This window comes from Gobius niger (assembly GCF_951799975.1).
Source record: "Gobius niger genome assembly, chromosome: 2".
In the NCBI taxonomy this organism is placed as follows: domain Eukaryota; kingdom Metazoa; phylum Chordata; class Actinopteri; order Gobiiformes; family Gobiidae; genus Gobius; species Gobius niger.
This window is the reverse complement of record NC_136853.1, coordinates 23,620,524-23,640,194: the sequence shown is the minus strand read 5'-3', so window position 1 is coordinate 23,640,194 and position 19,671 is coordinate 23,620,524. Positions and strand designations below refer to the sequence as shown.

The 19,671-nt window shown below is 40.3% G+C and overlaps 1 protein-coding gene across 2 annotated transcripts in view; it reads left to right on the top strand.

The window, feature by feature from the left end:
• The window catches only part of erbin (erbb2 interacting protein), a 30,616-nt gene extending 11,045 nt beyond the window's left edge, over positions 1 to 19,571 (top strand). Inside the window, exons 2-26 of one of the 2 annotated variants that reach the window (XM_079581317.1) lie at positions 2,244 to 2,438; positions 2,554 to 2,671; positions 4,117 to 4,195; positions 4,492 to 4,581; positions 4,705 to 4,761; positions 6,517 to 6,580; positions 6,748 to 6,822; positions 7,251 to 7,395; positions 7,579 to 7,651; positions 8,293 to 8,422; positions 8,509 to 8,624; positions 8,738 to 8,807; positions 9,475 to 9,574; positions 10,083 to 10,204; positions 10,315 to 10,476; positions 10,715 to 10,897; positions 10,982 to 11,096; positions 11,166 to 11,349; positions 12,634 to 14,092; positions 14,752 to 14,895; positions 15,438 to 15,494; positions 15,563 to 15,721; positions 15,809 to 15,901; positions 16,292 to 16,366; positions 17,405 to 19,571. In XM_079581317.1, the coding sequence (XP_079437443.1) occupies positions 2,253 to 2,438; positions 2,554 to 2,671; positions 4,117 to 4,195; positions 4,492 to 4,581; positions 4,705 to 4,761; positions 6,517 to 6,580; positions 6,748 to 6,822; positions 7,251 to 7,395; positions 7,579 to 7,651; positions 8,293 to 8,422; positions 8,509 to 8,624; positions 8,738 to 8,807; positions 9,475 to 9,574; positions 10,083 to 10,204; positions 10,315 to 10,476; positions 10,715 to 10,897; positions 10,982 to 11,096; positions 11,166 to 11,349; positions 12,634 to 14,092; positions 14,752 to 14,895; positions 15,438 to 15,494; positions 15,563 to 15,721; positions 15,809 to 15,901; positions 16,292 to 16,366; positions 17,405 to 17,512 (4,164 nt within the window). In that variant the 5' untranslated portion in view covers positions 2,244 to 2,252 and the 3' untranslated portion in view covers positions 17,513 to 19,571. The remainder of the gene's footprint in view (positions 1 to 2,243; positions 2,439 to 2,553; positions 2,672 to 4,116; positions 4,196 to 4,491; positions 4,582 to 4,704; positions 4,762 to 6,516; positions 6,581 to 6,747; positions 6,823 to 7,250; positions 7,396 to 7,578; positions 7,652 to 8,292; positions 8,423 to 8,508; positions 8,625 to 8,737; positions 8,808 to 9,474; positions 9,575 to 10,082; positions 10,205 to 10,314; positions 10,477 to 10,714; positions 10,898 to 10,981; positions 11,097 to 11,165; positions 11,350 to 12,633; positions 14,093 to 14,751; positions 14,896 to 15,437; positions 15,495 to 15,562; positions 15,722 to 15,808; positions 15,902 to 16,291; positions 16,367 to 17,404) is intronic. The other variant, XM_079581318.1, reaches the window with a different exon arrangement.
• Positions 19,572 to 19,671: the final 100 nt, after the last annotated feature.

Sequence of the window (19,671 nt, the reverse complement as noted above, 5' to 3'; positions counted from 1 at the left end):
ATGGAAGCACTAAGTAATTATGGACCGCATGAACTCTTGAACTGTTTAAAAACCAAAAGGGAGGCAAAGCCACATTCTCTACATGCTTCTATTGACTATCACATTCCACAAAGCAACACAGTGTGATGTAAATTATGATAAAACCGCTTCAGCCTCTCATGTAAATTTAAGCTTGCAACAGCTTGAAAAAGCCCATTTTAATAGTTTAGGACAGCGGATCTCAAGGGGCCTCAAAGGCACTAAAGGGCCGTCCACCAGAGCTCGTCTACAAAACAAGTACAGTTTCTTTTATTTTACTTTTAGGCAAATATCCTCAATCAAATTTACAGGCTAATGAGCAAAGCTAACTGTGGGCTAGCGCCACTTAAACAGTATTTACAGTTTGAGTGAAAAAAATTATCTCAATTGTGTAATTGAATGTACAATATCCTCCTCTCCCTTTCTTTTCTTTCAGCGTAGTATTTACTCTCATTGACAATGAGTAAAAAAACCACAACATTCTCCAACACCTGCAGTGGCGCTCATGGCCTCTAGAGGCATGAGTTACTTAGTACTAAAATCACTGCCTTGTGCTTTTTCTATCTCCTCCCAGAGCATTTATCTGAATGAGCAAAACCTGGTGAGAATGATCTCGAGATGTGTGGAATCAAAAATTCTCCAAATTACATATGCATGAATTTGCACATACAGTGAGACGGAAATGAATGCTTTGGAATATCCCACATTTCTGCCTAAATTGGTCATTAAATGTGGTCTGATCTTCATAAGAATGAGCAAACAGTGTCTGCTTAAACTAATAGCACCCAAACTTTTACATTTTATCATATTTTTATGTATGTAAACATTCACAGGACAGGGAGGAATAAGTGAGTTCACCGCCTGAATCTTTTGTAAAGAGGAATTGTCCAAGATTCATCCTGATCGTTGTGAACGTCTAATCTGCAACTACAGAAAAGCAGTTATTGCTGCAAAAGAAGAGTCAGCCAGCTAGTTAATACAGGGGTTCACTTACTTATTCCACGCTGTTGTGAATGTCTCAGGTTTTTCTGCAAAATATCTTGATAAACTTGTGAATTCATTTTTCCATTGATGATATCACGTTGTCCAGGCCCTGGGGCAACAAAACAGCCTCACACCATGATTCCCCTGCACCATACTTCAGTGGGGATAGGGCTTTGATATTTTTTGCTGACATGGGTGACTTGATTCATTTTTTCTGTCTTCTAAATTTTTTACCACACAAAAAGGATTTTGAGGAGGGTTTGGCCAGAGGGGGATATCAGTTTTGTGTGAGGATATTGTCATAACATATTAATTGAACTTATTAAAAGTAAAATTAAATTCAAATAAAAAAGATGTTTTTTGTCAAACCATGTGAATGATTTGAAATTATATTTCTCTCATGGGATGAGGGAAGAGGGGTGGAAGGGAGGGCAGGGAGTTCATCTTCCCAATAGCCTTGTGTATGAAACTGTTCTTCAGTCGACTGGAACTGACCCGTAGATTCCGCAGTCTCGTCCCTGAAGGCATTACCTTGAAGAGACTGTGATGGGTGCAAAGGGTCCCTGGCAATTTTGACGGCTTTGCGGGTGAGACAGGTGGAGTACATCTCCTTAATGGAGGGCAGAGGGGCTCTGCAGATCTTCTCCGCTGCTCTCACGATGCGCTGGAGGCTCCTTCATGTGCCACACAGTGATGGAGCTGGTCAGGATGCTCTCTATAGTCCCTCTGTAGAAGTTGGACATAACGGAGGCTGGGAGTCTGGCTCTTCTCAACTTGCGGAGAAAGTAGAGACGCTGATTACTTTTCTTGACCAGTGATCTAGTGTGCATGGTCCAGGAGAGCTTCTCTGTGATGTGCACACCCAGGAACTTAGTGCTGGTCACCCTCTCCACTGCAGCACCGTTGATTGTTAGAGGAGCATGCTGGACCCGCGCTCTTCGAAAGTCCACAACAATCTCTTTTGTCTTCTCCAGATGTAGAGAGAAATTGTTCTGTGTGCACCACATGGCCAGACTCTTCACCTCAGTCTTTCCTTTGTATTTCCTTGACACGTACAAGTGACATTTCTTCCAATTCTTCCAATTGTAAAATTGCAGTTACAAATGTTTTAACAAAACGATGTGTTCACAGTGATCTCACCAGAGCTGTAACATACAGTATATATGGCATGTTGTGTCTCATACTGACTTTCCCTCATAACTAAAAGTTGACTTACCTTTTCCTTATCCTGATGTTTGCAGAGCCTGAGTATGTCCAAGCGGAGCCTGTTTGTGCGGCTTGTGCCGTGCCGCTGCTTGCGGGGTGAGGAGGAGACGATAACATCGCTGGACTACTCTCACTGCAGCCTGGAGACTGTTCCTAAGGAGATTTTTAGCTTTGAAAAGACCCTGCAGGAACTGTACCTCGATGCCAACCAGATTGAGGAGCTTCCCAAAGTAAGCGTCTTATTTCTTTTTATATATTTCTGAAAAATTATAATTTAATATTTACATTCTTACAAACCCTACCAAATTTCTCTCCATTCATCCTCTTGGTCTCTTCTCTGTACAGCAACTGTTTAACTGCCAGCTACTCCATCGACTGAGCCTGCCAGATAATGACCTAACAGTGCTGCCAGCTGGAATAGCAAATCTCGTCAATCTCAGGGAGCTCGACGTCAGCAAAAACAGTAAGAAAAACACCTGCAGTTTTCATGCCGCATCTCTTTGTGTAAACTGAGCTGAGGTTGAAAGTTCAGGTGCTATATAAAACGATTTTATAACTAGGGGAACTCAACCTGCTGTTTTATATTTGATATGTGTGACAATTACATAAAATCGATCAAATAAAATGTTTCGCTCTTATCTTCCGCCATAACTGAGTTCAGATTTCTTTTTTTTTTTAAATAAAAGAAGCAGACAAGACTCAACCTGCAAGTTTTCTTCAGAGACGAGCAGGTTTTCGTCCAAACAAAACTAGACAAATTGTGACGTGACACGTTCACTGTGAGGGCTTATGAAACTAGAGACTTTTACTCTGAAGCGCTGCCCCAAAGAGTAACTTTGAATATCTTTTATTGTTTTTCCATTGCTTGGTGTTGCGGCTACTTTGGCTGTAGTGTACGTGTCAGAAATGTTACAAAAGCAGTGCTTGAATCAGTGCAGAAACCATGTAAAATAAACAAACGTTGAAGGATGAGTTGTGTTATCTTAAAGAAGGTCTACCATGTTGACATTAGCAGGAGCTTAACCTTTCTCACTAAGCTCTTTGCAGCGAGTGTTGTGGACACAAAAATGACTTGAAATAAGCAAAGATCTGGTCAGACACAGTTGTAGGGATGATACCGGTATATGAGTATAATGGCCAGTACCAGTCATTTCACCAATCCAATACCACACAATCCTGTTATAAAAAGGCCTCAGAGTATTCATAAAGTACACAGAACACAAACTGCTTCTCCTTTAGATGTCACATGAAGCTTTTACTTGCAGTGAAAGATTTATTTTTTATTACTCAGTGTGAGTAACGATACAGATGTGAGCTGCATCTGTTTTGGTTAGTGCCTTCTCAGGTGGGACAGTCTGCTGGGATTTTGGATAGATTTATGAATTGGTTAACCTGAAAATGTAAATAATCCTAATCTTTTACCTAACCGTAACCATATTCCTGTTCCTAACCTGAATTTGTGACATGAACTCAAGTTTTTACTGCTGACTGCTCGTCCCGGGCCGACTATCTAGCAGGAGTCATTTGTTTTGCTGCGTCTTGACTTATGCCATTGCTTGCATCGAGAGCACCCTAAATACTGGCTGTGGCTCTGCAGACACTAGAAAAACCTTAGGAAGGGAATCTTATTTGTAAAGCGCTTTTTGCATGGCACAAGTCACCGAAAACACTTCACACAAGGGAAGGGATTTTTTTATTCACGCCACAGTTGCCCTTGGGCTAGACTGAAGCTCAGCTGAATCTACACCACTCACACTAATAACCACAGAGAAAAAATGTGTTGCCTCTTTGATACCTTCACTTTTAATAATCTATTCAGTCGTTATGAAAGCTCTTTCCATGGTGTATTAATGTAAGTAATGGAATGCCCACATCACCTTTTTGGCTTTAACAGAAGTTATTTTTCAGGTATACAGGAGTTTCCAGAGAACATTAAAAACTGCAAGGTCCTAACCATTGTAGAAGCTAGTGTGAACCCAATATCAAAGTAAGTTTTTTTTATAATCACATTCACAAATACTATTGCTAGTTCAGGGGTCTTCAACCTTTTTCACCCAGAGAGCTACTTTTGCTTCAAAGACCCTTGCGTAACTTTGCAACTAAGGAAGAGTTCCCTGAGAGAGTCATTGGTCATTTTTGTCCTTATAGTTTACTTTATTTACCTCATTGGTTGGAGATCCCTGCTCTAGACATTTCACTGACTGGTCCGCAACAAAAAGAATTCCGCCTTGGATCAGTAAAGTCATTCAGACTGATTCTGCTTTGATCATTTTGTCTTTGAAGGCTTCCAGAAGGCTTCACACAACTCCTGAGTCTGACACAGCTCTACCTGAACGATGCCTTTCTGGAGTTCTTGCCAGCTAGCTTTGGCCGGTGAGTTTATAGCATTTATCGGACCCAAACAAATACATTTTAATGAAGTATTTTTGGATCTTTATCTGCTTGTTAATTTGGTTTTAGTTTATTTTTGCTTTACACATTTCTGCCTTGCTTTAGGTTGACCAAACTACAAATCCTTGAACTGAGAGAGAACCAGTTAAAGATGTTGCCAAAGTAAGTGACGTCCACTGCATATGAGTCTTATCAGCAGTCCACTATGTCATCTTTCCTGTGCTCATTATGCTGTAATTTCACTCCACCTCACATGTATTAAAATTCACACTGTTGCGTAAGAGCCTTCGTGTACTGCTTGCTGTGACAGGTTTTCTAATACTCTGTATAAAGGAGCACACTACAGTGGGGTGCGGAAGTTTAAATTAATATTAAGGCATGAAGTTGCACATTGGACATCCCCATAACATTTAAAACAAATCAGCTTTTATTGTGGCCGTTGCGAGAGGCCGGACATCAGCTGATTTGATCAGCTGTGTGTGAGGGGTTGGTGAGAGCAGACTGTATTTAGTTAGCAGCATAAGTTTTCATTTTGGTCTCTGTCCCCACACTGTAAAGCCTCATTTAGCTACAGCCTGTGAGTTACATGAAAAATGTGCTCTGTAACAATGTGTAATAACTTGTACCTATGGGTTAGATACATATGGAATAATATGTATTTGTAGTTTGTAGGAACAAAATGTAATAAGACATAACCCTAAACCTAACCTTAAGCCCTAACCCTAAGGGTCTCGTGTCCTATGACATTACAAACTTACAAAGTACTAATACAAGTTATTTCATTGTGTATCTAACCCATAGGTACAGGTTATTACACATTGTTACAGAGCACATGACATTGTACTAAATTAAGTTAGGTACAATGTATCAAGGTACTGTAAAATAAAGTGATACCTATATTATTAATATTAGTATTATTAACATACTATGGGATAGGCAAACAAGACAATTATACGGTGGCCCAGAGGATTAAGCTGCCTTTTAATCAATGGGTTTGTAAATTAACAAGTAAAATTCGGCTGCAACATATTGCTTTAGAATGAAACCACAGGAAAACCTCTGTGAAAAACAAAAGAAAGTCTTCATATACTGACGTGATTAGATTCAACAATCTCAAAATAATCAAAGGGCTTAACAGTTTGCCCGATTATTTACTTAAGCCATACACTTCATTACTGATATATTTGCAGCTCTAAATTTATTCAAGATACTATGTTCCAGACTTCCTCATCAGAATCTTTTAATGTGTGCTGTTGTGTGTGCTCATTTGAAATGTTAATGAGTTTATTGCCATGTAAACTTTATTATTAATCTACTGCTTGTGAATGTGTTCATTTTGTTCTGAATCACTTTAGTTTTATATCAGCTTGTTCCAAGGGGATTATGATGCTATGACCTAAATGATGAAAGCTCCTGAAGGGTGCCCCTGAGCTAAAACATGTCACATTTTCCATAAATCGTCATAATCGTCTAACATGTCAAGGCTCAAATTTGTATATTCTTTATTACATGCAAAAATAACAACTCACAAACAAACAAATGAGACGACTATACTAAGAACCTTATTATTATATTTTCTGCAAACTGCATTTGTGGTTTTTGTGTTCCACACTGTTTTACTGGATGCTTCTGTACTTCTTTGCCGTGTTTTTGTGAGGTTCAGCAAAGGGATCATAATGTATAGTGCAGAGTTTTGGAGCAGTGTCACTGAAGGCTCTGTGGTCCATGGGGTCAGATGAGTGTAAGTGAGCAGGAGGACTTCAAAGTGAGCCAGTGAAGTCTGTCCACATGCACTGTTATCTAATTCAACTCTCAACATGGCATTAAATGTGGATTTAGGGCACTACCATCGTATGAACATTGCTAGGTCATGTCAGTTTGCCCTTATTGAATTGTTTCTCCACTGTGTGTTGACAGAAGCATGCAGAAGCTCTCACAGCTGGAGAGGCTGGACTTGGGAAGTAATGAATTTGTTGAAGTGGTGAGTAAAGTCTGTTTTGATGTGCCCTACCTCTTCAGAGCTGACTTTGCCTCTGATGTTGACCATTACTACTCATGCTGTGTTAGTTTTGCATGTCAGTTCATTGAATGTAGATAAATGCATACGTGTGTGTCTATCTCTCAGTTGTCACTTGCTCTGTTTGACAGCCTGAGGTGTTGGAACAACTGACTTCAATCAAGGAGCTTTGGATGGATGGAAACAGACTAACATTTTTACCTGGGGTATTTTTATATATCAATATTCTATTTCCCCCCTCTATGTTTAAATAATGTTTATGTTTTTACTCAAAACACAACTTTTGCTCTCACTTTTTTATGAAGCCTCTATGATCATATCCTCAAATACAAAGCGTCTCCTGATAATATCAAACTTTGATGCTAGCAGAAAGTTTTCTGCCTTAATCACTCTTTTGTCTATGCATGCAACTCTTGAAAAGCTAAATACCAATGCTAAAGTGTGAAATTAAAGTTTCAGCCTTACAGAATAACATAAGCAGTTTGAACTGTATCAGCTGTTATTGTAACACCTGTTTGAAGAAAATAGACCAAATCGCACTAATCTGTTGTCCTGCCAGGAGATCATTTTCACATAACATTTAGCTAATCCTTGACCTTGATAGTTAACATGGTATTTAAATGTCTGTTACCAGATGCTGGGGATGCTTAAACAACTGACATATCTTGATGTATCCAAGAACAACATAGAGATGGTTGATGAGCAAATATCTGGATGTGACAATCTTCAGGACCTCCTGATTTCCAACAATGCCCTCGTCCAACTTCCAGGATCAATTGGTATATTCAAAATTATTATTAATATGAATTTTCCTTTGTATTTTCTAAAGCAACATTATTTCCAGATTTCTGTTTGTTAGAACCTTTTGTTTATTTGTAATCTATTTTCAATACTCTGCAAGTGATAATCAATAAACTGCCCTAAGCTTCAGAGAGCATCTCTGTGTCCTTTCTTTATTTCAGGCTCCCTAAAGAAACTAACTGCTCTGAAAGTGGACGAGAATCAGCTTGTGCAACTGCCAGACTCCATTGGAGGGTGAGCCAGTGCTCTAAAATGTGTTTCTCATGGTGGTACAGGGTTGGCCTTTGTACTTCTTCACACCTCTCTTCACACAAAGTTTGAGCAAACTTCAGAAAGCTACATATTTCAGCTAAAAATAAACGCCCGCCGCCATTGACCAATGATGAGCTGTGCAATTGTTATCCGCAGCTTCCGCTGTGTGTTGACCACCCGCTGGTTACATGTGGAACTGATACACACAGTCACCATCAGCAGAGCGCACAGGTGTACGGCCACTCTCTCAGCAGAGTGCACAGTCAGATGTGGGTGGCAGGTCCTGCAGATGCAGGCGTGGCTCATGTTCTGCTGTATAACCAGAAGTCAATGGTCAACGCTGAATGATTGCTTTACCCTTTTAGTCCTGATTTGATCTGATCTAGGCCTGGTGGTACTTTGAAAATCAAACATTTTATGAGATGGTGTTTTTTTCATGTTGTCTTAACCCACTAAAATGTATTACTTTTTGGTGTTTCAGCTTTTGTGGTGGAGTAAGAGTTGTTTTCCGTTGTATATTTGTGTATTGGTTACTTAGACATGCAAATATTCTCTCCATTTATACTTTTTATTTTCCATGCTTTCCTTTTTGCTGTAGTCTGACGATGCTCTTTGTTCTTTAGGATGGAGTCTCTAGAAGAACTAGACTGTAGTTTTAATGAGATTGAAGACTTGCCTTCTTCTATTGGCCAGTGTGACAGCATCCGCACCTTTGCTGCAGATCACAACTTCCTCAGCCAGCTCCCCCCCGAGGTTACTATTTCCTGCAATGTGCTCTAGTGTGCAGGTTGATATTTTTATCTGTTGTTCTGAGCCCTTGTTTTTCCTCTTTTTCTCAGATTGGTAGCTGGAAGAGTGCAACAGTACTGTTCCTGCATTCAAACAAATTGGAGTCTTTGCCAGAGGAGATGGGTGACATGCAGAGGCTTAAAGTCATTAATCTTAGTAACAACAAGTGAGCGCAGCACCTTCATGTCTTATACATTGTTTTAATAGGATTTTTATCTGTCTTATTTAATAGTGTATGTACATCCCTAAGCTACTACTCACTTTACTTATTTGTTCCAGGTTAAAACATCTTCCCTATAGTTTCACTAAGCTGAATCAGATGACTGCTATGTGGCTGTCTGAAAATCAGGTATATCATGTATTATGTTGACAATGCATAAAGCATAGTTACCTTACCCTAGTGGCTTTGAGATCATTTCACATGAGGTTGGAACTGTACATTGACCCCGGGTTCATCGCTGTGTTAAGTTACTCTGTGAATTAGCACAGTGAGACAGGAAAACACATTTAAAATGCAGGAAACCACTTCCCCTGACATTTGATCTAAATGTGCCTTTGTGACACTTTAAAGCAAACCAGTGAATTACTTCATTCGACGAGCACACATTCATTTTTATTCATTTATTTGGACAAATGGGCTATGCATGCATTATGCATTTTTAGATTAACTGTTTTGAAGTGAAAATGATTTTCCTCAAATCTGTCTGAGCTTTTCGAGCCGTGGTGCCCAAGTGCGGCCCTCTTTTCTTTTCTTTTTTCATTTTTGGTGGCCTTCAGGCTTCTTGTTGAAATGGCACACAGAGATGGTACTTTTTATTCCCAGTTTAATATTTCCTCACAATTGAATACCTCAGAAAGTAACATTTTATTGTCAGATGGAACTGGCTTTAGGTTTCCAAGCCAAAATGAGGCATGGCTTTAACCTCTCTGAAATGCACTCTGTTGAATGTTTCACTGCACTGTACACCGTCTGGCCCCTGTTTTAGAGGATACTCAATATCTTCTGTCTTTTACAGTCAAAGGCCTTGATCCCACTGCAGAAAGAAGAGGATCCAGAGACGCAGAAGACTGTGCTTACAAACTACATGTTTCCCCAGCAGACCAAGGCTGAGGATTGTAAGTCTTTGTGGAACTTAATACTACACTATTTGCAACACAAGCATGGCTAGTGTATTTATCGTAGCAGAAAGTTCGTGTCACATGTGACCTACAAGAGTCAGTCAATGCATGTTTTATAAGTGTGACCCTGTTACCTGAGACAACAGGAACACTAGTATTCCTTTGACCTCTGAGCATCTGTTTGGTGTCTTATTCCACTATCCAGTTTAAATTGACTTTGGCACATTATCTGGTCTATATCAACCTGTGACTTTTCAGAATAATTTGATAATATATTAAACTTTAAAGGGTTTTAACCATATGGCATAGACCTACATGAATGCACAACAGTCTCATTGTTTTCTGTTTTCCACCTTGTTTGAAAATCATTTATGATAGTCCATCATGCATTTTCATGAAAGTAGTATGTCATTATATTTGTGCCTCTGTGCCCCCTTCTGGTTAAAAAATGTAGTGATGAGTCACTTCCCTGAAATGGTACCATCTTTTGTTTTGATTGTTTTAGACATCCCCAACTCTGATTCTGAGAGCTTTAATCCTGCTCTATGGGAAGAGCAACGCAAGCACCGAGCTCAGGTGGCTTTTGAGTGCGACGAGGATAAGGATGAGAGAGAAACTCCACCAAGGGTCGGTGTCAAGCTGGATTACATTACATTATTGTCAGAAAAAAAAATCTCAAATAATGTAACAAGGTTTTATTTGCTTTAAGTTCTCTTGCATTGATTTTTGTTTTAAAGGAGGGAAACCTGAAACGCTACCCTACCCCATATCCAGAGGAGTTAAAGAACATGGTGAAGACTGCTCAGTCAGTGGCACACCGACTCAAGGAAGAGGAATCAAACGATGCATCTAAACATATGGAGAGGAACCACATCGGACTGCAGAACGTAGGAGTTAAGGTATGCTGAACAGTATAGCAGTGAGACTCTATGACTCTATCTGTACACATCTCTGATAATAAGAAGAATTAGTTCCATAGTTCATTTCCAGATGCTCCGTCCATTAGTCATTCACTCCGTCCTCGCTTTTTCTTCTTTATTAGTTTAATGTATTCATTATTTGTTTATGGTGTTTAGGTTATTCAGGTTGCATGCAGTTTTACTAGACTGCTTTAGTTACATTTTTTTTTGTGTGAAGGTGATTGAGGCCCCTTGCCCAAATGGTGTGACTGCAGCAGTGCAAGAACAAATGTCACCCAACGCTTTTCCTGAAGATGCGTCGACACCAGAGTCCCAGGACACTTCAGAATCTTATACCTCACACAAGGGCCAATTTAAATCTTCTGAGGCTTCACTGACGAACCATGAAGACACTCTTGATGTAACGATCGCCCTTACAAAACAATAAAGCCTGATATGTTTGTTTATACATCATCCTGATCATCTGTGTAATATTACTGTGTAGGATTCTGAAGAGCTTTTTGAAGAGGAGGAGATGAAAGTTGCGGAGATGAGACCCCCACTTATGGAAATTTCAATAAACCAACCGAAGGTGGTGACGTTAAGTAAGGATAAAAAAGGTATGATTGTTGCCATAGCGCACAACGTCGCAACACAGCTGCAGTGAGCTAACAATGTCTGTTTCATAGATGACTTGAGGGATGCCGACTCGCTGCTGGATGATACTGTGGCCAACAGTAACCAGAACAACAGTAATTGCTCATCACCATCACGGATGTCAGATTCAGTCTCCCTAACCACAGACAGCAGTCAAGACAACTCTCTCTGCACACCAGAAAGGGAAGCAAAGATGCCTTTTCTACCAAAAATCCAGTAAGTGTAGCAGAGACGCCGCTAGACTTTTTCTGCTGGTCACGTTAGCCGACTGGGTTGTAGCATTTCGACCATAACAAGAATTGCCAGTCATAAAATAATAATGCATGTTATGTCATTTGAATGGCTCTAGTTTTACACACTGGGTTGTGCGTGTTGAGACTATGGAGATCTGCACAATAACTGACAGGTGGCAAACTTGTGCCTTTCTCAGTCTTGCCTCAGCTCTGTCTGCGGTGTTTGCTGTACAATGCGGGTGAGGCTGGATGCCTTTATCAAGATTTTGGGTGTGAAATAAATGCGATTCACTCTCTCACCGCTGAAATATAATTGAGGGACAAAGCAAAGCGCGGGCGTCATTAAAAGTCAGCCTAGAACGATTCACCATAGACCGAAATTCCCAGGACACTCTCCACAGAGAGGGCCACACACAGGTTTAAAAAATGATCTAAATGTATTTATTAGCTCTTAAAGGAATAGGCCACCGTTTTTACATACTGAGATATGTTCTTACCTTAGCTTTGACGAGTTCTTTAGGACCTGTCTGGTCTTCACCCGTGCCTTCAATCACGTAAACACAGCGCAGACGGTGTAGCATTTAGCCTCTCCCCCTCTCCACTATTGCTCCAAAACAGGTCAAGATAGAAGCTACCAAGCTCTTCCACGTTTTCCCTATTTAAATATGGTTACGTGAAGTGTTACACTACAAAGTATAATTACACAAAATTAAACAATGTGGATTTTCTAAGCGGATAAAAGGGGGAACTATAATGTAAGGCGTAATAATACCAGGAGTAATTCGAAATCCGCGCAGTAATCTTCACTTTACTGCGCAGTTAACTTCACTTTACTGTGCGGATGCCAAACTACTCCTGGTATTATTACGCCTTACATTATAGTTCCCCCTTTTATCCGCTTAGAAAATCCACATTGTTTAATTTTGTGTAATTATACTTTGTAGTGTAACACTTCACGTAACCATATTTAAATAGGGAAAACGTGGAAGAGCTTGGTAGCTTCTATCTTGACCTGTTTTGGAGCTATAGTGGAGAGGGGGAGAGGCTAAATGCTAACGCCGTCTGTGCTGTGTTTACGTGATTGAAGGCACGGGGGAAGACCAGACAGGTCCTAAAGAACTCGTCAAAGCTAAGGTAAGAACATATCTCAGTATGTAAAAACGGTGGCCTATTTCTTTAAGTACTTAACACACGTTTATAAAAGTAAAATCATTCTCTTTCTTATTTAATAATATCAGTTTTAACGATTTTGTTGTTGTTGTTTTAGGCATGAAGACGAGAATATGAACCAGCCAAAGGAGACGACACCATTTCTCCACAATGGCAATGGCTCAGAGACCTTTTTACCAGCTCTCACTCAAACCCAGCAATCCCAGCCACGGAAAGAAGGAGACTATGACTTATCAGTGGAAGCCAGACTGACCACGATCGAAAAGGAGATGGACAACGGCATTCGAGACAAATACAGCAAGTGGGACCATATTAATATGAACATCTCTACCACCACTGATGACATTGCAAAGCTGGATGACTTGGAGACGAGCAGGAATGGCCATGTGCAGGATGATATTGATAGTAAGAAGAGTTCGATGAATGACTACAAAGACTATTTACACAATGGAAACCAGCAGGTGATTGACGGGCTCTCATTGAGGGGTGATGCAGGTGTGGCAGTCAGCAGTGACATCAGCTTGTCTCGCAGCACAGAGGAGCTGTCTCCAGAAAAACGTTGCTATCCTCCACAGGTGATGAAGTCACAAAGCATCAGCAACATCGAGACAGGTGGCATAAAAATGTACTCCTTTGAAGGAGAAAGTGACCGCTATGATGGCCCCGCAGTGAGCCGGGTGTCAGGGGCTGGGGCACAGGGTCAGAGCATAGTAAGGAGTAAGTCTGCTTCACTACTGAATGACCAGCCTCTCCAGGTCTATCCCAGCTCATCAACATCCTCGTCAGATCTGCTGTCTTCATCCAAACCCTCTGCTAGCGCCAGGTACCCATTGCCTTCCAGTGTGGCCATGGGTACCCCCCCTCCGCAGTACAATGTGCAGTACACAAACAGTGCTTTGCCAAACGATGGCATGTGGGGTCAAAGGCAACCCAATGCCCCATGTATGCCTACTGAGCACCAAGGGTACTTACCTCCCCCACCTCATTCTTTAGCAAACACAAACTACTCCAATCGCAATCAAGCCCCTCCCTATCCTCTGCAGTCCCAGCAGAGGGCCCCCCCGATGGTTTCCAAACTCCCCGTGGACATGTGGTCCAAAGACAGACTTCCATCCACTGGACAGCCAAGAAGCAGCACCCTTCAAAGACAAGGAAGCAGTGCTTCTAATGTGTCCACAGGTGATCAAAGACGTATGCAACTGCCAGAGGGGGACTATTTGACATACAGAGACATTCACACAACTCTTGCTCGGGGTCCTCTTGCAATGAGCCATTCCATGCAGAGACCACTCTCTGCCCGCACTTACAGCATAGATGGACCTGGAGCTGCAAGACCCTACAGTGCTAGGCCACAGCCTCATGAGCTTCCAGAAAGGACTATGTCTGTGAGTGACTTCAACTACCAGCACACCAGCCCCAGTAAAAGGCCCAACACCAGAGTGAACTCTGAGCACTCTCTGCTGGATGGACCAGTGGCCGTGTCGGGATCTGGTCGAGTGCCGGCCGACTGGAGGGATCAAGTGATGCGGCATATTGAAGCCAAGAAAATGGAAAAGGTAAGCACTTCTTTTATGTGGAAATGATGGATTATGTGTGCTGCTGTGCAGGACATACTGCACATTTGGGATGGGTCAAAATATTGGATCGGATCACAAGACTTTTTGCTGCAGTGCCTTTAATACTTAATCAATTATTGCAGTATTTTCAATACTTGTGTTTGGAGGCATTTTCATTATGCACTTTTCAAGCTTAACACTTCAGTAAAAGTCAAATAACATTTGGTTGATAAACTTTGGACACATGACTTTTCTTTTTGCACATTATAAGGTAAACATTTTTCTTTCATAATCACTTACTGTATCGCAATACGTATCGGATCAGCCGCTGAGTATCGTGATACGCATTGGATCGTGACAAAAGTGTATTGTCCCAGTCCTGCTGCACATACATGTATGTATCAGTAGATTTTTCTAAGGAACAATCGGCTTAAGCAGCTTCATCACTGCACTCAAAAGATCAAACGAGAGACTGTGAGACACAAAACAGAACATCTAATCATCAAAACTCTCTTACCATACTGTATGCCCTGTGCCAACTACTCAGCATTCTCAACTGCATGGTTGTCTTTGTATTGTTAATGTCTGTTTGTGCCATCACATATGCAATGCAATGAAAGTCTCTATTTCAGTCTATTTCATGTGGTTCCTCTGTTCAGAGCATGCTGTCTCGCTCCTATAATTCCAATAATGCTCCACTGAGCTGGTCTCACTACAGCAGCTGTAGGGATTTGCATGCAAGCCAAGGCTCTCTGATCTTTAGTGCCAGAGATGGACACCCCTACACTGCTATGGGCAACTGTGTGAGTACTGCCTCTAGCTTAGCTAACAACTCTTACTAAGCCAGCTCCTGTTAGTTTCACATCCTTTAAACCTTAAGGAAATGTCTGTTTCCTTTCCGCCCTGATGTTGAACTGACCACTGACAGACTAAAGTCACCCTTTGTTCCTTTTGTAAACAACCAAAAGTGACATCTTTTCCCATGTAGTATTTTAGTGAGTGTGTCGATATATGTATATATGTATGTATACAATATATATGTATATGTATATATAAAAGTGGCTTAGATGGTGCAAAACCTTCCATGTTCATGCGGTGCATTTTCTGTGTTCTACTTCACTCTATTCCTTAAAGATTTCCCTCTTTGCAATCATGATTTCATTGCATTCACTTCATCTTCAGAGGTCATGCATAATCTCTCAAAGTGTGTGTGGTGTTCAAGGTAAGGTCATGTGATGTGCATGTGGTGTATTTTGTGGTGTATTTGTAGTGAACATAAATTCATCTGTAGAAAGTTTTTTATTTGTTCTGCATTTAGTTGTGTAATAAACTGTTTGTGTTCCAGGATGAGGTGTTTGTTCCTCAAGGACAGCAGAGCTTCACCATGGACCCTCACAGAAAAGTAGGATCATACTGTGATCTCCAGTATATCAGTTCTGCTGTACTTTGAATATTGCATATTTCTTGTAGGTGCCTTTGATTAATGGCCAGATGGGCTCATCTGGGCGTTCCCAGTCGTCAGTGACCCGCCACCCTTCAAGAGAGCAACTCATTGATTTTTTAATGCTTAAGGTTTCACACCAGCCACAAGGACACTCACGTATTCCCCATGAGACATTGCACCAAGAGGTAGCTGTTGTTTTACACTATTTGAAATTAATCAGGATGTTTGAAAACTATTATATTCCATTTAAATAATATCTGTTCCTTCTTCAGATTCATGTGAAAGTGGAGAAGAATCCAGAGCTGGGGTTCAGCATATCTGGAGGAGTGGGTGGTCGAGGAAACCCCTTTCGTCCAGATGATTATGTAAATTCTTATACTGTTTAGATTTTTATTGAATAGTAATATTGTCTCTATGGATCTTAGTCTAACCCATAAAGACAATGAGTTAAACAGAACCCAAGTCTTTGGTCTGGTCTTGAAGTCAACCTGCCACTTGTCGTTTTATGCACAGATGAAGGACCAGTGTTATAACGTTGTGATTCTTTCTCCTGTTATTAAATGAAGCACCCACGCAGCATATTGTGCATCGTTCGTCGTGTATTTATCGGGTTTAAAAAATGTTATTGTCCTTCATTTTAATTTTGGTGAGGCTTTACCGAGGCACAGATCACTGTGTACATATGTATGTACAGTCTACGTATGCGATGTGTAGATTATAACATATTATTCTTTTACCTCTGCTTCAAACTTTAGGGTATATTTGTTACCAGGGTTCAACCAGAAGGACCAGCTTCCAAAATTCTTCAGCCTGGGGATAAAATACTCCAGGTACTTCAGGATTTATGACAATACAGTGGGTTTTGAATGTTTGCAGACCCCTTTTAATTTCTTCCATTTTATTATGGTACAGCTGGATACTAAATGTGGGTAACTTTACTTGTATTTGTGAAATTGTGCTCTGATTATACGGTCATAGACTATTTCAAAGTGTTTGCAAAAATATTCCATCCATCCATCCATCCATTTTCTTCCGCTTTATCCGGGGCCGGGTCGCGGGGGCAGCAGTCTCAGCAGAGATGCCCAGACTTCCCGATCCACACACACCTCCTCCAGCTGTTCTGGGGGGACCCCAAGGCGACACCAGGCCAGCTCGGAGACATAGTCCCACCAGCGTGTCCTGGGCCTTCCACGAGGCCTTGTCCCACTAGGACATGCAAAAATATTGAAAAATGAAAAGTAACTCTGATCGAATAGCCAGCTCTTTGTTATTTCAGGTCAGTTTCATTCTACTTTTCCAAATCGGGATCAATCAGAAAAACACGCTCTAATGAAGCTGCAGGTTAGGAATGAAGCAACTAGTCAAGGCCGATGTCCTTACTTCGTTTTCTGGCTTTATTGCGTAGGACAGTTCAGGGACTGGTCTGATGTCTCCAATACCGAAATTAGCCCAAATTGTCCCGAAAAGGGTCCTAGTCCCGGATCAGCAGCAGTAACTGCCTGTTTAAAGACCAACACACACCAAACGCCTTTGAGGACAGAGATGAGAGCTGCAGGGAAGACGAAGACCCCGCGCTATAATATAATTAATGATGCACGAAATTAACCCTTAAAACACTCCTCTGCTTGTGTTTAAGCCTATAAAAGAGTGGACTCGCTCTGTGTAGACGAGCGCCAAGGTGCACAGCGCTGTTTGATATCGTAGTGTAATCAGTGTAGAATTTTAGCAACAAACTTCATTACATTTAGTATTGCTCAATAATGAAAATGGAAGAATTAAAGGGATTCTGAAAAATTGTTGAATTATTGTTGTGTATTCCACAATGAAAAGTAAATGTCCCCATATTAACGACTTCACTGTTCTTCTAGGCGAATGGATACAGCTTTGTGAATATTGACCATGGGAATGCTGTGTCACTGCTCAAGACTTTTTCCAGCACTGTGGAATTAACTATTGTCAGAGAGATGCAAGCATAGACTATTAATGTGGCCGTGAGGAGCGTGAGAAGAGAGTGATGATGATGATGATCATCGATATTTTTTATACATTGATCAGCCTGGTTCTAGACACCACCTTGAACTTTTTATTGTAGCTAATTACAGAGTCTTTGATTCAATGGGAAAACCACTGGATGTTATGGATAACGTGGACTGAAAACTGCAAGTATAAGACCTTAAAGGCCATCACTGTGGTATGAATATAATATTTTTTTACTGGTTAAGGTTGGCAAATATGAACTGCTTCAAAACAAATTGTTACTGTGGTCTCTGCACAGACACATGTTGTTTTTTGGATTTCATCCCATGCACGTTTTGACTTGCAAATGGACTAGAATACAGTCTGACCACTAGAGGGCAGGGTCCCCTCTTTTTAGTCCACTTGGCCTTTATTGTTGTTTTACTTTTTAATTTAACACGTTTTTTTGTCAACAATGCAATATTCTGCAGTGGACAATGTTATGTGCATCTTGTGAAAACGAATGTAGATCAGGTGGTGGTGGTGGAAGATTTTGACAAGAAAATATCCACCTTTATCATTGAATCTGTGATTAAACATATTCCTGACCTGCCCTCCTTCACCGGAGCACAGACAGACTTCACCACAAAATCTGTGAAACTTGAACTTGTGAAAGAGGAGTGTTCTGTATGTGACATTTTAAGAAGATGGGAGCAATGGGATGGAATTTAAATATCTGTGAAATTTGGGAGATGTTTTCTTTTTTCTTTGGCCTTGTATTAGTTTTCTCAGATTTGTGTTCTTAAATAGATAAATGTGGCGGTTATGCTAGCTAACCAAAGCAAGTTAGGACATAAACAAACAAAAACACATGTGTATGAGATTACAGCAAGAACAAGCCACATCATTTTCAAAGGGCTTCAGCTTTCAGGCTGCAGTTTTCGTGTGTGTTTTTTTTTTTTTTTTTACATAAAACATTTTTGTTTTGTTTTTTGCATAGGAGACGAGCACACTCTGCCTTGTATGTATATTTTACTAATCACTTTAAAGCACTGCTTTGTTTATTGTTTTATCATTATTGTACATAGAAAAGAGATTTGGATAAAATAGCATAAGTGCCACAGACCTTGAACTGTTTGTAAAGGGGGTGCCAGATTGACCCCACAAATAGCAATACTCACATTTCACATACACTTTTGCAGCTCTGGTTTCTAAAGCAATATGTAAAGTGTTGTCATTTTTAGTTTTTAACACATCAATTGATTTTGAAAACAAACTTTTAGTAAGTCCTGTTTTTTTTATTCTTTTTAAATGAGACAGCACTGAAAGTGCAGAATAATAATGTGCACTGTGTTAAAGTGAATGTTGGGTCACTTTTCTCGATGCAGTTCACTGCTAATATTTGTTCAGCTGCTTAAAATCTGTCGAGAGTGGAAAATTGTTTTAAACGTGATGTTAGTTAATTTGTTGTGATCTTTTATATAACGTGTGTCAGTTGCATGAATTATATACACACAGAATTATTATGTTAGACGTGTTTCCAGAAGTTATGGAAATGATTTATGAGCCGTGGCCCTCTCAGCTGGACAGACAAAGTCAGGTGTGTAATGTAATGTAATGGGTCCTTCATCCATGTTCCCTGCCCATCCATTCCAGCGTTCTGTCTGAAGAATCAATAAGACTTGTATTGGCCATTAATCCCCCCATTGACTTTTCTCAATTGTATTTTAAATCCACCATTGTGCAACATTTGACCTTATCAGCAATGGTCATTCAAAAAATTAAAACCATGTGAAAAATACTGAATCTTTATTCCATTCATATGTTTCGTGCACCAGTCAAAGGTTTGGAAACACTTTTTATGAATCAGCTTTTCTTTATTTTCTACACGATTTACATTGTGTGATTCTCACTGAAGACATTACACTATGAACAAACATATGAAATTATGTTTTAAACATAAAAGGTGAAATAACTCCAAATATTCTGTTTTATATTGAAAATTCTTCAAAATTGCCACCCTTTATTCCTGGAAACCATTTCCTGTTGATAACCTGATGTAGCTCATTGAAATTATCCCAACACGCTGAAGACAAAAGCATGTCTAGTGACGGTCGTGAAGAACATTAAGAAAATGTGAAAAGTGAGGAATCCATTTCACCTTTTTTTGTTTAACATG